The sequence below is a fragment of the Cheilinus undulatus genome, linkage group 7 (assembly GCF_018320785.1).
Source record: "Cheilinus undulatus linkage group 7, ASM1832078v1, whole genome shotgun sequence".
Classification (NCBI taxonomy): domain Eukaryota; kingdom Metazoa; phylum Chordata; class Actinopteri; order Labriformes; family Labridae; genus Cheilinus; species Cheilinus undulatus.
In genome coordinates, this window is record NC_054871.1 from 2,466,911 (window position 1) to 2,483,595 (window position 16,685).

At 40.0% G+C, this 16,685-nt stretch overlaps 1 protein-coding gene across 1 annotated transcript; it reads right to left on the reverse strand.

The window, feature by feature from the left end:
- On the reverse strand, window positions 1-15,249 carry zgc:113223 (uncharacterized protein LOC541424 homolog). Its single transcript, XM_041792168.1, has 8 exons — window positions 15,193-15,249; window positions 11,362-11,419; window positions 8,835-8,959; window positions 8,668-8,742; window positions 8,482-8,577; window positions 8,278-8,406; window positions 4,003-4,164; window positions 1-215 (listed from the first exon to the last, which is right to left on the reverse strand). Exons 1-8 carry the CDS (start codon window positions 15,247-15,249, stop codon window positions 72-74), a joined length of 846 nt encoding a protein of 281 aa, XP_041648102.1. The 3' UTR covers window positions 1-71.
- Window positions 15,250-16,685: the final 1,436 nt, after the last annotated feature.

Sequence of the window (16,685 nt, forward strand, 5' to 3'; positions counted from 1 at the left end):
AAACAGCTTACAGGAGAAGTATTTGGCTTTTTTTCCAGATTTTTTTCCTTCAGCTTAGAACAGAATCTGGATTAATAATCATCAAAATTTGCAAAAGCAGGATACCAGTAGCTGTCCCTCCTCTCTGATCTGCTTCTAGCTGCGTTTTCTTTCTTCTGTTGTTGGACTTTTTTGATCCTGGAGATCTGAGCCGCCGCCAGACAGATCATCCCAACCTGCAGACGCCAGAGAGAACGGATTACAAACTCACTCTCAGACCCTGCTCAGTTTTCATTTCCTGATAGTGCAATGTTTCAAAAGGTCTTCAAAGCCTCTTTGTGGCATCACAACATTAGATTTTCCATCTGAAACATTTCTAGTATTACTTATTGTAACAGTCAGGTCAAAACAAACTCAGCTGATAACTTCATTCTTCTGTTGTCCATAAAACATTATAGCTGGCATTTATGATTTCTGTTTATTTTACAGCTAAATAAATGGTTTATTTATTGTATTCAAAAAGATTTCAAAGGTCAGATCAGGTATGGATCGTTCAAATTCCAATCCCAAAAAAGTTGGGAAAGTTTACGACAGAATATAATCTACATTTAGTTATATAGCCTGCAGCACAAGGACATGAGATTGAAGGTTCAAACATATGTATTCTAGTGTTTTTTGGAAATGTGCACACATTCTGGAGTTGATACCTGCAACACATTCCAAAAAAGTTGGGACAGGAGCAAGAAAAGACTGTTTAAAAACACCTGGAACATTTCATAGGCAAAAAGTTCATTGATAAGAAGTGATAGTACGGTGACTGGGGATAAAAGGAGCCCATCTACAATCAGTGTTGGTGAGGCAAAACATGCCTGTGAAGTTGGCTGCTGAACCCCCCTCCCGTTTCAGCCCTGCTCAGAACCAGCTGTTTCTGTGTCTGTGGCTTTAAATGTTAATGAGCTCTCTGACTCCGCCCCTCTCAGGAAATGGATGTGGCTCTCCTCCTCTCAGAAGATCAGGAGACGGGCTTGTTTCAGCTGAAAGGTGGGGGGGGATCTGATTCTTGGGGGCATTGCGGACGGGCCAGGGGCACATATTTTTGCTAGATTAGCCTGAAAAAGTGATTTTTGCATAACATGTGACCTTAAAACAGTCATCATTCTGTGACTGATATCACAACATGGGCTCAGGAACTCTTCAGAACACTACTGTCAGTTAACACAGGATGTTACTGCATCTACTAATATACGCTTAGACTCTATGATTCAAGTCTAAAGCCGTACATCTACGAGGGCACTCACTCCTGCTGCTCACTGAGACAGGTGAGAGAATCAGCTCACTGCAGACTCAGGTGTGTGAGGCTGACTGGCCTTGATTGGACCAGGTGTGGTCATTTTTCCTCAGGGATGATCAGAACAGGAGCCGTAGGTTTGGGATTTTTCTGACTTTGCTTTAGTTCCCTTCTTCCAATTATCATTTGTGATTCTGGTGGTTATCCCTTAGGCCAGAGTAACTGAACCCTGCTCCACCAAAGAGCCAAACTGCTGAAAAACACCCTGCAAGAGCCACAATCTAAGTGGTGAACAGTCGCAAAAACAGCTTGATGTAGCAATAAAAATAAGTTAAAGGTGGCAAAAATGGTCAAAAAGCAGCAAAGATGGGTGAAAAGGGGTGAAAATGGGGAGAAAAGTGGAAAAGGGTCAGAAAGTAGCAAAAATGAGTGAGAAGTGACAAAAAAATGAGTTACAGGTGGCCAAAAATTGTCCAAAATTCGCATAAAAGGTGGCAAAAAAAAAAAAAAATGGGTGAAAAGTGATTAAAATGGGCAAAAAGCAGTCAGAAGTGGCAAAAATGGGCAAAAAATAGGAAACACGTGCAAAAGGTAGCTTAAATGGGCAAAAATGGAGAATAAGGGCAAAAATGGGTAAAGAAATAGTTAAAAAAGTGGTATTTAATGGCAAATGGTAGCTTTAATGGGCGTAAAGTAGCAAAAATTAGGGAAAAGTGACAAAAAGAAGTGGCAAAAATGGGCAAAAAGTAAGAAAAGAAGTGGTATTTAATGGTAAAGGTAGCTTAAATTCACAAATAATGTCGATAAGGCAAAATGGGATAAAAGTGGCGACAAAGTGGCAAAAAAGAGCAAAAAAAAAGTAGGAAAAAAATGGTATTTAATGGCAAAAGGTAGCTTTAATGGGTGAAAAATGGCAAAAAATGGTGGAAAAGGGCAAAAAAGTTTCCCTTTTTTAAGGTTTTCTGGGCGAATGATATTTAAAATGAGGACATAAAAGAGCCACACGTTGAGTATCACTGCCTTAGGGTAACTTTAAGACACCTAGGTCTGCGATTGCATCCCACCTTCCTCCTATGTCTCCGGGCCTGAGCTCATCTGAGAAGGACTGACCTAAAGTGGAGGGGGTTCTGGTCTGACAAGCCCACCTTTCACATTGTTATTGGAAATAAAAGCCATCCAGACCTCTGGGCTGAAGAGGAAAAGGACAGCCAAGATTGTTATCAAAGTAAAAAAAAACATCTGTGCCAGGACTCATCCTGAGCAGGTTACAACAGCATGGCTTCACAAGAAAGGAGGTAGGGACTGGTCTGTATGCAGTCCAGACCTGTGTCCTATTGAGAAAGTCTTGAGAATAATTAAAATACATCAGAAACTCCATATAGTTGATCATGATGTACTTAAGCAGGAGAAGGAGAGAATTCCACTTTGATACTTTAACAATCAGAGCCTTGAGTCCTCAGATGCTGACAGTGTAGCAAAGAGAGGCTGATAGAACAAAGTGGTAAACATGCTCCTGTGCCAGCTTTGTTGGAGCATAATGAACATCAAATCCAGAACTTCAAAAACAACGTTGATCAGATAGAACATCAAATATCTCTTCTTTGTTCTGTATTCAGTTGAATCGCTTGATTTTTCTTAAATCATTATTTTCTGTTTTTTCTTCTTATTTTACATGTCCTAACTTTTTTGGAATTAGGTTGCATACTCTGAAGCTCATTGTTTTCATATCTTTAGTCCTTTAGCCAAAAGGACTGACGGGACAATACCCTCACGGTGCTGCATGTTAAAGATTAATCTGAATGTCTTCACTGAAAAACATCACCTCATCAGCCAATCAGCTTGTGTGATTTAAAGCAGGGGTTCTCAGCGTTGGGGTCGGGACCCCACTGGGGGTCGCGAGACACTGAGAGGGGGTCTCCAGATGCCCTAAAAAAACCTAAGAACATTTTTGAATGACACTGTTGCCACTTTACACCAATTTTGCCAAATTCTAACCCATTTTCATCACTTTTTCCAACCAATTTTAACACATTTTTGCAACTTAAAAACACATTTTTTGTCCATTTTAAATCCTTTCCACCACTTTTTTTATGCCTGTTTTTGCCACTTCTAAACCAAATCTTGCCACTTTCTGCCTATTATTGGCTCTGTTGACCCATTATTGCCACTATTAACCTGTTTTACCACTTTGTAAGCCAAGTTTTACTATTTGCTATGCCCATTTTGCCAGTTTCTGAATATTTCTGCCTCAGCTAACCCTTTTTTGCCAGTTTAAATCAATTTTCATCCCATTTCGCAAAATTTCTCCCCATGTTCACCACTTTAATGCCATTTCAGCCACTTTTGAACCCCCCCTAACCTTTGGTTATTTTTTGGCACTTTTATCTATTTTTTGGCATTTTTAACCCGTTTTTGCTACCTCTAAAATTGAATTTTGAATTTGAATTTTAACGTATTTAATTCTGTTTTTAACAAAAGGATTTACATTTTTTAGAGGGCTACTTACTACTCAAATGAATTAAAATGTGTTTCTTTAAAAAGAGTTGTTATTATTCAGGTTAAATATAAAATATCACAGCTTCACTTTACAATGGACCAGGATTTCGCTGGCACCCAGTTTGGCTGGGACCTGGGGGTCCCTGGTCACCTTTATTTTGGGGGTCGCAGGCTGAAAAGGTTGAGAACCACTGACCTAAAGAACCAGCATCCTGTCCTCTGCTCCTGTGTGTTTTTACCTCCAGCAGCAGCAGGCCGGCAGTCAGACCGGCCACCAGCAGCAGGTTGTTCTTCGCCCACCAGATGATCTTCTCCAGACAGCCGATGGTGGAAACCTCCACACTAGCCGAGCTCTCCTCCAGCTGCTGCATCCCATACCCACACATGGTGTTCAACACCGTCTGAATAACAGAGAAACACAGAGGAGAGGGGTTCAAAATGACTGTTTCCTCGTCCTTTCTGTCCATTTCTCTAAACTGTTTTAATAGAAACATGACAAAAACAGGAAGGAAGAAAGCACCGGTGACAAAAATATCGATATCTAAACTATGCTTGGAGGATTTGAATGAGCTCTGCATCAGCAGCGGATAATGATGCCGACATCCATCCTTCCATTTCTCAGCATTGTCCCGGGTTATTTTTGGTGGGCTGCAGGTAAAAATCCAGAAGTTATCCTGAAGCATGTTTTCTATCTCCTTCTAGGACAGGAGTGTCAAACTCAATCACAGCAGGGGCCGGATTCTGGGTTCAGGTCTAACCTGAGGGCCTAACAGGGTCAACATTAACCATAAACTGTCAACCTCATTTCACCAGAAATAAAATGTGAAAAAAACAAAAACAAAAAACTTTGCACTTGAGATTAAAGGCTTACAATCTGAGAAAAGTAAATATATTTGTTCAAAAAGGTCCAGACTTGAAATTGAAATTTCTTTCTTTTTAAAGGCTAATATATTAGAAAGAAGTCAAAGTCATGAGTTGAGGAAATCTGCAGACCTCAGACTGATGGGTCAGTTAGAACAGAAATATCATATGATTTTAGGGGCCGGATTTAACTGTTCCACTGGCCAGATTTGGCCCCCGGGCCTTGAGTTTGACACCCCTGTTCCAGGAGATCTGATGATGCTCCCAGACCAGATGGGATTTATAACAGTTTATGTTAATTATCTGTGGCACTGTTTAACACTTAAACGCTAGAGTAAATGTTTAACTTCTGAAGAAAAAATGTTAAAAATGACAAGAATATCTCTTAGCCAGAATTTTGCATGTGGATTTATTTAAAAATATTGGATCTAACGTGTGAAAAACTTGACTAACAAGTGTGATATTTACAGATTGTTGCTGTAGTAAACTCTGCAGCCACTAGAGGGGGCCAGCAGGCCTTCAGACTCTCCTCATATACAGTTTATTACAACAACAGGTGTTGTTTACATGTCAGTAGATGAAATGCTGCTGTAAGGTCACTAGAGTTTAAACTCATTTATCAGTCTAGGACAGTGATACTCAACGTGTGCTGATTTGTGGCTCTTCTATGTCTTCATTTGAAAGTCTTTATGTCCACAAAACCCTTATCTGACTGTTTCCATTGCCCTTATTTGCCGTTTTGTTCCCATGTTTTTCATTTTTTGCCACTTTTAATCCACTTTTCTACTTTTTAGGCCCATTTTGCCATTTCTTTGTCACTTTTGTCCTATTTTTGCAACTTGTATCCTATTTTTGGCCCTTTCTTTTCTTTCCTTTTTTTATTATACCAGTTTTTGCCTCTTTTATTGTGCTTTTGCTGTTTGCACCCCCCATTCCCCATTTTTGCCATTTTTCCCACTTCTCGCCCATTTAAGCTGCTTTTTGCAGTTGACTGCCACATTTTTCCCATTTCAACTTTTGCTGCTTTTTGCCAATTACACGTTTCACTCATTTTTGCCACCTTTGACTCATTTTTTCTTCCCATTTTTGCCATTTTTTTAACTCAGTATGTGTAATTTATACCTGTTTTGCCTTTTTTCCACCAATTTTTTGCTGCTTTTTGACCATTTTGCCACTTTTCCCTAATTTTTGCCACTTTTCGCCCATTAAAGCTACCTTTTGCCATTATATACCACTTTTTTAAAACTATTTTTACTACCCATTTTTGCCTTTTTTCACCATTTTTGTCCATTTAAGCTACCTTTTGCCATTACATACCATGTTTGGCATAAATGTTTCCTACTTTTTGCCCATTATAGTCACTTTTCACTCATTTTTTTTTGCCATGTTTTTGCCAATTTTGGACAATTTTTTCCACATGTAACTCATTTTTTTTTTCACTTCTCAACCATTTTTGCTACTTTCTGACCCCATTTCGACTTTTTCTCCCCATTTTCGCCCCCTTTAACCCGTTTTCGCTACATTTCACCTCTTACGTTGTGGCTCTTGCAAAGTTTTTTTTAACAATTTGGCTCTTTGGTTGAGAAGGGTTGAGTAACACTGGTCTAGGAAAAATATTAAATACTACTGACTTGTTTCTGTACTTTAGGATCAACAGAGTCCCAAGCTTCTTATTTTGGGAACTTTGTTTTTTTTATGATCAAAAACTGCAGATAAACTCCTACTCACACAGCAATGGCAGCGTTTCAGTGCAGTGATTTCTGTGGAATTTAGTTAATGTGCAGGAGTCTGCATGCCTTAGATAGATCCATAACTCTCCTAATAATTTACTTTCATTTATCTTTAAAAATACATGTTTTTTTTTTCATTTTTTTGTATTATAAATCATATTTCTCCCCCTTCCTGCTCCGATAAATAAACCTAATCAACAAGTGTTTTAATTTTTCTTTCGTATATGTGAACCCCCACTACCACTCCTACTACGATGACCACTGGAAGAACTAAAATAACACATTTTATCATTTCAAAATGCAAGGTATGGGAAAGGATCAAACAATCAACTAAACCCCAATTCCAAAAAAGCTGGGTCACCGTGTAAAATGTAAAGAAAAACAGAAGTCAATGATCTTCAAATCTCAACATATCAGATGTTGAAACTGAGACGTTTAACCATTTCATCAAAATATTAGCTCATTTTGACTTTGATGGCAGCAACACATCTCAAAAAAGTAGGGACAGGACAACAAAAGGCTGGAAAAGTAAATTGTGCTAATGAAAAATAGCTGAAGAAGAATTTTACAGCAAACTGGTTATTTGGCAACAGCGACATGACTGGGTATAAAAGGAGCATTTTAGAGAGGCAGAGTCTCTCAGAAGTAAAGAACATCAGAAGATCTTTAAAAAAAAGTGTGGGACAATTTCAGACAAATGTTCCCACACATAAAAGTGTGGAGACTTTGAATCCCCCTCCATCAGTCCATAATATCATCAACAGATTCAGAGAATGGAAGAAATCTCTGAGAGCAAGGGACAAGGCTGAAGGGGCCCTCAGGGGCCACTGCATTAAAAACAGGCATGATTCTGTAGTGAAATCACTGCATGGGCTCAGGAACATTCCAGAAATCATCGTCTGTCAACACAGTTGGCCGTGCCATCCACCAATGACAGTTAAAGCTGGATCATGGAGAGAAGAAGCCATATGTGAACAGGATCCAGAAACAGCGCCGTCTTCTCTGGACCAAAGCTCATTTAACATGGACTGAGGAAACATGGAAAACTGTTCTGTGGTCAGAGGAAACCACAGACGCCGTGTCCTGTGGACTAAAGAGGAGAGGGAGCATCCAGCTTGTTCTTCTGGCTCAGGTCTAAAGCCTGCATCTCTGATGGTATGGGGTTGCATTAGTGCCTATGGCGTGGGCAGCTCTAACATCTGGAAAGGAACTATCAATGCTGAACAGTAGAGAGAGCTTTTAGAGCAACATATGCTCCCATCCAGACAACGTCTCTGTCAGGGAAGGCCTTGACTATTTCATCAAGACCATGCTAAACCACATACCACATCCATCACAACAGCATGGCTTCATGGGAGAAGAGTCCGGGTCCTGAACTGGTCTGCCTGCAGTCCAGACTTTTCACCAATAGAAAACATTTGGGGCATCAGAAAAGGAAGAAGACCCAGGACTGTCGAGCAGCTAGAATCCTACATCAGACAAGAATGGGGCAACATTCCTCTCCCAAATTCCAGCAGACTCACTTCCCAGACTTGAATGGATTGCTGTTAAAAGAAAAGAGGATGCTACACTATGGTAAACACGGCCCTGTCCCTACTTTTTTGAGATGTGTTGCTGCCATCAGATTCAAAATTAGCTAATATTTTCCTGAAATGGTAAAATGTCTCAGTTTAAAATCTGATATGTTGCTTCTGTTCTGTTGTGAATCAAATTTGGGTTTTTGAGATTTGACAATCATTGAATTCTGCTTTCATTTACATTTTACACAGCGCCCCAGCTTTTTTGGAACTGGGGTTGTACAATGAAAAGCTTAGGTGAAGTGTAGGTTGTGATGGATGCAGACTGGTGCATTCAGCTGTGGTTTTATCTCTCTGTAGCCATCAGAACGGTCGTTCTAAGAATGTGATCATCAGTATTTCTGACCTGGTTGTTCAGACCGATGCAGCAGGAGAATGGAACTCCACAGGCCTCCACGCTGGGGTTGGTGTCTGAACACTCAAAGTAGACGTTATGGGACCAGTCTTTATAACTCTCCACCCCACAGCACTGAAACTGAGAACACAGCACCCATGAATACCAACAAAAACAATAGTTGTAACTCTGGATGCATGCATTCTTCCTCTTTACCTTCTTCTGGACAAAGTCGATGGCGTTCTCCAGGTCAGGGTCTTCTCTGTAGCGGTCGATGGCCTTCATCATCAGCTTCTCTGTCCTCTCCATCACCTCAAAAACAAACAAACAAAAAAAAACATTTATGGCTTTGTTTGCTTCTTTAGTTCATCTTAAATATCGAGGAAAAAGGTGTGAGGTTACCATGTCCGTGAAGAGATATCCCACAACCCCCGCAGCGATCTGCAGGAGGAGGATCACTGTCAGGATTCCCAGGAACTGCGGGATGGTGCAGCCAAAAAGTCAGCCAAATTAAGTCCAGATCAATCCATCATGTCAGACAGATCCAGTTGATCAGTCATCAATCGTACCGTTTTCAGCAGGCAGGTGATGTTGCGCAGCGCTCCGAGACATCCGAGGAACGTGATGAGGAACATCAATGAGCCGACGACGATCAGCAGGAGCGCCGGGTCGACCATCAGAGTGTCCACCACATCTACACAAACGCACACACAGAAATACACACAACACAAACACACCCAGGCTGAACCTCACGGGAAACACAGAGGCAAGGTTGTAACTTGTCTGGTTGACTCTTCTCCTGGCTCATCTTCAGGAATGTTATCAGCAGAGCATTGTTTTAATAACACACGGCTGTCTCAGTGTTAATACATGTAGATTCATGTGAAAGAACACGAGGCAGCCACATGTTTATCTGAGTTACTAAAAATGTAAAAATAAACACGCCAGCTGTGATTTGTGGCTTTCAGCTTTTAAGATCCAACGAGAACGAGTGAGTTTCATAATCAGAAGGTAGAAAATCATCAGTTTAGGTTAGAGTGAGGACAATGAAACCTTCATATTATCATCATGAAGCCTGCAGCGTTTTAATACCAGGACTCTGAAAGTCATGATTCCTCCTCCCTCCATCAGACCTGAACAAACGCACGTTTTCAAAGACAGTCTTGGATGTTTCCAGGAAGGAAAAGCAATATAAACTGGCAAAATAGTGCTAACTGAGAAAGAAAAAGGCACATATTGGCAGAAATTGTCAAACTGGCAAAATGGGCAGAGCGGACGGTCAGTGAAATGTGGTTGAAATGGGAAAAAATGGGCATAAAAAGTGGTAAAATGGGGTTAATAGTGGCAATAATGGGTCAACAGAGGTAACATTTGGCTTATGTGGCAAGAATTGGTTTAGAAGTGGCAAAAACAGGCAGAAAACAAGTGGTGGAAAGGGTTTAAAATGGCAAAAATAGGTGCTAAATGGCAAAAATGTGTTACAATTTGTGGGAAAAAATGATGAAAACTGGTTAAAATCTGGCAAAATTGGTGTGAAGTGGCAACAGTGGAATTTGAAAAATATTCTTAGTTTTATTAGGGAATCTGGAGATCCCCCCTAAGGGGGTCCCGACTCCAAGGTTGAGAACCACTGGTCTAGGGGAGTCTAGGACTGAGCTGAGAGGCTAGCTGAGCCTCTTTAACCACTTTTCTCCCTCATTATATCATAAACATGCTTATAATGGACAGGGGGTGGAAAGTAACTAAATACATTTACTCAGATTACTTTTAGTGAGGAGTTTGTTTTGGGTAATTGGGCTTTGTTGAGTAAATTTTGAAATCAATGCTTTTATTTCTACTTAAGTAAGTTTTGATCACAGTAACTGTACTTTTACCAGAGTACTGCACTCTTGGACTTTTTCCCCGTGAGCTCACAGGGAGAGAAAGATTCTCCATCACATCCAAAAACAGCAAAAACTAGAGCGTTGATATCTCCAGGTTAAACTACTCAGAGCTGATTTTTTAAAGACCCTGTGAAGTGAAAATAAATCTGTATTTAGGTTTGTTGTATGACAGCTCACTGTGTTGTGAACCCCTAAATTAAATTTCAGTCAAATAAAACATCTCTGAGTTTATAAAATTAAGCTTCAAAATCATAAAAATGAGGCAGTTAAATCTGCTCCAGGATGGTGTGGGCGTGTCTGTTGAATGAGCTGAAGCCACACCCACTCTCAGAATAAAAAAAACAAGCAAAAAAAAAAAAGCTAAAATCTGACTGGATGAATCACTCATCCTATTAGCCCCACCCCATGACCTTACGTTGACCTCATGATCAGAGTACAGCTGCCTGGCTCGGGTCCAGAGAAGAGACAGTCTGTTTCCTGTCTCCAGTCTCTGTTCTGATGCTTTCAATGATCCATAGACCACTGCAGCTGATAGATTTGGTAAATTTACCTCACAATAAACAAAAAAAACAGCATTTATCTGACTGTTAACTTTAATAAAGGCAGTGACATCAGCTAACAACAGACTGGACTGAGATGAACTGCTCTGTGGTTTTAGATTGGAGTGTTAGAGGGGCGGGGTCATGCCCTACTGTGGGCTGGTGACATCATGAGCCCACATATTGGCCCCGCCCACATTAAACTCAGCCAGGAAAGAGGTGAAAAACTTTCCAACAGTCTAAATCCAGAATTCAGTCACATATAGATCTCAGTGTTTTCACGTTAACGGCAAACAGATTCATACATTTCTTGTTTGTTGAGACAAAAACTTTAGATTTCACTTTACAGGGTCTTTAAACTCCCAAACAGGGATCCAAGATATTGGATTTTTGCTGATGTCTGATATGCCGATATTTACAGATTAATTTTAGCTGATACTGAGGTTCAAATATGTTTTACATGACTAAAAATTCAGTCCTTGGAACACAATTTAAGGTTTGAGGATGAAAAAAAGAACAAACTTTTAAAGTTTAAAGAATGAGGATGAATAAAGAAAAAAGATCTCAGCGTGACGGTAAAGTTCTCAAACCGTTGCTCCTGAAGGAGGGTTCTGCTGATACTGAATAGAGTTTCAGTAGGAATTTAGAGTCTGCTAGAATGATCTATGACCCACGTTTCTCCTTGGCGATCTTGGCGTAGATCCCCACCGCGATGAGGATGGCACTGACGACCTGCAGAGAGAGAGATGTTTAATGAGGAGAGCATGAACAACATAAGGAACTCTTTCTGTGCTGCTGACCTCTTGGCCAGGTCACCCCTTTAAAAGAGATCTCGATCTCAACGGGTTTTATCTGGTTAAATAAAGAAAACACAGAGAGGAGCTGTTTGTTCAGGCATGAAGACATGAAATCCTCAAACTCATAACCAAACAAAGTCAAAGACTCTATCCATGGAGGTGTGGACGTGTTTCTGCAGGTAAAGGTGAGAGGATGAAACCGTGGAAACATGTTTGACAGGACAACCTCTCATCAGGTCTGAGAGCTGTTTAGGAAATGTTGTTAACAATAAAGACAGAAAGTGTCCAGAACATTAGAACAGGAACGTTTCCTGTACAACAGCTGAGAGGACAGGAACAGTAAGGTCTACGGCCCTAATTGTGACATGCAAAATTGAAAATGTGAAATTAAAACACATTAATTTCTTTTCCCACATTCCTGATTTCTTATCTAAATATTTTTACTCCTTACTTTTCAGATTTTGTGACTTAACAAGGATATCTTAAATCATCAAGGACAAGTTCACATTTTTATACTGGAGGAAATCTGCAGCCCTCAGACTGATGGGCCACTTAGAACAGAAATATGAGATCATCTTGCGGGCGGATTTAACTGTTCCACGGGCCGGATTTGGCCCCCGGGCCTTAAGTTTGACACCCCTTCTTTAGAGTCAGAAATTAAATGACCAACTTTAAATAGATCTCCCTGGCAGAAACACCTCTACGCTGAGATCAGGTCAGTATCTGCTGACACTGATGTGAAACCAATACTCATTCATGCATCCTTGCAGAATATGTTTGTTTCTTGACTCAGACCTGCACCAGTCTAAAATGTTGTAATTCTGTCCTATATTTAAATTTCCACCTTGTTTAAAGCAGTTTTTAACAGACATAAATGAAATGTTTCATTTAAAGGTGCAGTGTGTAAAGTTGGGACTATCAACATCTAACAGTCAGTTCTGGAGTGTGATGATCATTTCACTGGTGATAACTGTGGGAGCCAGTGAAGTTTAAAAATCAATACATGCTTAACTGTTATTTGGTTCCTTCTATGGTGCCATAGAAACAGGCAAAATGCAAAAATCCAAGATGGCAGCGTCCTAGGAGGGGACCCTCCCTATGTATGAATAAAAGGCTTATTCTGAGTTAATTTAAAACATAAATTTAAAAAATGTTTTATCAGATGTCAACACTAATTTAGATCAATCTACTTATAAATGTTATGTTTCATTTTAACCAAGCTTGTTTTGCAAAATGCTACTAGGCTAAATATTACACACTGCACCTTTAACATGAAGAATAAATCACAATTCGATTATTTTCCCAAATCGTTCAGCCCTAGTACCTGGATACATCCGTGGACCTCCACTTCACACCGGAAGTCAGAAAATCACACCATATCTCATCTTCTATAGCGGAAGTCACTTGAACTGAAGGGCTTCTTCGCTGTTTTCTCCGTGTGTCGCCGCCATGCTAATAGAGGAAAGTCCGCCAAGTAAGGAAATACGAGTAGATGAAAAATTCGCAAGTTTTTGGGTTAACAAGCACAACGATAATGTTACATTTATTTTAATGAATGGATTTTTGATCCAAATTCATGTATCACTGAGCACAGACGTAATATGCGACGGGAGACTGGCTGGCCGGACGTCGGCGTCGCCGCCATGTTGCCAGAGGCAGGTTGCTATGCCATTCAATACAGTAGACAAAGATGCACATTTTCAGAACAAAAAGCTCAAATGATGAGATTACATGGATTTTCATGGATCATTTAATAAATGATCCATGTTAAAATAATAACTGACAGTGAAACATAAAAGCAGAATCTGCTTTCTTGTATTTTCTCGGTTAAATGAAAAGATGTACTCCATGATTTAAAATAAAATAATTTTATATATACAATACAGTTTCATAAATGTAAAGATATTTTCTATTTTGAATCTATATATGTAACTGGTGGAAATATCTGCGTTGTGTTTGTGATGATTGGAAGGAGACTGCGACACTGGATTTCTTTAATCACGTTTAATCTCTGGCAAAAGATAACAAGACAGAAAAACTCCCTTAAGTGTCTCAGCCCACTCCAGATCCTACACAAAACAAAAATACAGTACGCAAAATGTTAGCTTGAAATAACTTGCACATAAGCTAGCTGTGTACAATGTGCACGTGAGCTAGCTTAACCCACCGTGCGCAGCAAACAAACATCCATAAAAGTAATAATACAAGAAATTTAATCGATACAAACATGTAAACAGCTGGAAAAATAAGTAAGGACATTATAAGAACTAAAATAAATACAAGACATGACGTTTAACACAAGGATGGAAACGGATGGAAACTTGAACAAAACAATGGACACCCACCTCTCCCACAGGGATTCGAACAAAAGGGGAGAGGGGAGGGGGCAAAAAGAATATTTACAAATGACCAACGAAGAAGAAAACAAAGGAAGGAGGGGCTACAAACAACAACACAGTGCACATGGATTAATGAGTTTCTCTAAGGCTGATACAAACCAGCTAAATGCCAGGTAATTTTGTATAATTATAACAATGAATAATGAACCACAGAGGTGTATTTTGTCTCTGTTACATATATAGCCTACATATTTATATATTAATCTGATCATTTGAGCTTTTTATTCCGATAACTTCTACAACAAGGCCTTTTTCACGCATATACAAAGTACTTCCGGTTCAGCGTTTATTGTGCCGGACCACTTCCGCCAAAATGGACCGTCTGCACGAAGATGATTTACAATTTATTTATATATACTTATATTTCACTATCAGTTATTATTTTTATACGGATAATTTTTAAATGATTCATTAAATCCATGTAATCTCATCGTTTGAGCTTTATATTCCAAAATTGTGCACGATCCTTGTCTACTGTATTGAACGACATAGCAACCTGCCTCTGGCAACATGGCGGCGACACGGACGTCCGGCCAGCCAGTCTCCTGTCACATATTATGTCTGTGCAAAGTGATACTTGAATTTGGATCATAAATCGGTTTATTAAAATTAATGTTGTGTAATCGCTGTGCTTTTTAGTCTGAAAAGTCACATATATTTGGTCTACTTATATTTCCTTATGTGACGAACTTGTCGCTATTAACATGGCAGCGATGCACGAAGAAAACAATGAAGACGACGTTCAGTTCAAGTGACTTCTGGTATTAAAAGACGAGATGTGGTGGTGCTCGTCCGGTGTGAAGTGGAGGTCCTCTGATGCATCCAGGTCTGTCTCGGTTTTAGAGGAAATCAGAGACATTTAGAGGGAAATGTTTCCTCTACTTTTGTGTCTTGGATAAAGAAACTATAAATCTTGCTTCAACATTACAAATTGGCTCAAATTGTTTAAGTTCTTCTAAATTTTCCATGCAGAAATGAGCCTTCATGACAGCATAAACACAGATGTGAATGCAACTGCTGAGAGCATTCTGCCAGTGGGAGTGTACAGTTTGACTTGTAGTAAAGTTCATATAAAGACTGTCAGTTAACCAGTACAGGTTTTTTTTTAGAGCTTTCCCACTCTATATAGTGAGGATTAACTTTTAAAAATCTGTGGAACTTCAACATTTTCGCAGCTTCTCTCCGGCTGACATTTCTCATGCTTTGGAGTGTGAATACTGTGCAGCGCCAAGTTCAGGAATGTGCTGAAAGCGATCCAGATAGGAGATTTTAAAGTTCTGTATTGAACTTTTAAATTGTCCCTACTCACCCAGAAGAGGTAGCAGAAGATGAAGAGTGTGTATTTGATGGTTCTGTATCCTCTCATCTCCTCTCAGCAGCTCTTTCTTTCTGTCAGACTGCACTTTCACAGTCTGTTGGAGCTTTTCTTTATTCCCTGACGTGAGGATGAGGACGTGTGGCGGCCTGCTCCCAGCATTCCTCTCTCCAGATTCATCCACACCTCAGTGACGTCCTGTCATCACACCGTGGGAGGAGGTGAAGGCCTGTCACTGTCAGACCACATCTCACCTGCTACTCCAACCACAAACTGCACTTTATTACAGTCCCTGGTCATGAGAGCGCCCCCGAGAGGCTGATGAGTTCACTACAGCAACAACACAGAATTGTTAGACTGTTTAGACTTCTCCAGAACTGGAGATGTTCACGACTGTGTACGATTCCAATTTAGGGTATGTGAGAAAGCCCTGAATGTTTACTCGTGTGTGTCGTTAACACACTGGACAAAAAGTATGGACAAAAGTATTCAGCCACCTGACCATTCCACCAACAGGGACTGTAATGACAGTGCCCTCAAATCCATGTACTTTGATATGGAGTTGTCCCCTTTTTGCAGCTCTAACAGTCTCCAATCTTCTCTGACGGCTTTCCACAAGATTCTGGAGTGTTTCCGTGGGAATGTGTGTCCATTCAATCTGTAGAGCAGTGATACTCAACGTGTGGCTCTGGAGCCACATGTGGTTCTTTTGTGATGATTTGTGGCTTTTATATCTTAGTTTGAAATATTATTCCCCAAGAAAACCTTAAAAAAGGAAACTGTGACCTCAGAAATTATCCATTGCTAGTGACATTAATCAGTTTGTTTCCCACGCTTGTACAGTAGGCTTTAATTGGCCCCCTTTAATCAATTTTTGCTGCTTTTAGCCCATTTTTGTCCTGCTTTTTGCTATTATTTCTCCTGAATTTGCCATTTTCTGCCTCTTTTCGCCCATTTCAGCTGCTTTTTTTCATTAAATGTCACTTTTTTTTCAAGTTTTGCCACCTTTTCACAGCATTTTGCCCATTTCTGACACCTTCATGTTGCTTTCATGCCCGTTTCACTCACTTTTCAATGATTTTTTTGCTACATTTTTGCAGCTTTAGACCATTTCCCCCCGTAATTCATTTTTTTGTCACTTCTCATCCATTTTTGCCTGCTTCTGCCCATTTCGCCTACCATTTTTGCCCCTTTTTGCTACTTTTTTGCTGCTTTTAGCCCATTTTCTGCCACTTTTCACCCAAATAAGCTGCCTATTTCCATTAAATGCCACTTTTGTCTTAAGTTCTGCCACCTTTTCACAGCTGCCCATTTTTGCCACCTCATGTTGCTTTCTTGTCCGTTTTACTCACTTTTCACTGATTTTTTTTGCTAAATTTTTGCCACTTTTGACCATTCCCCCCCTTACTCATTTTTTGTCACTTCTCAACCATTTCTGCCCGTGTTGCCTACCTTTTGTCCCCCTTTTTTGCTGCTTTTAGCCTATT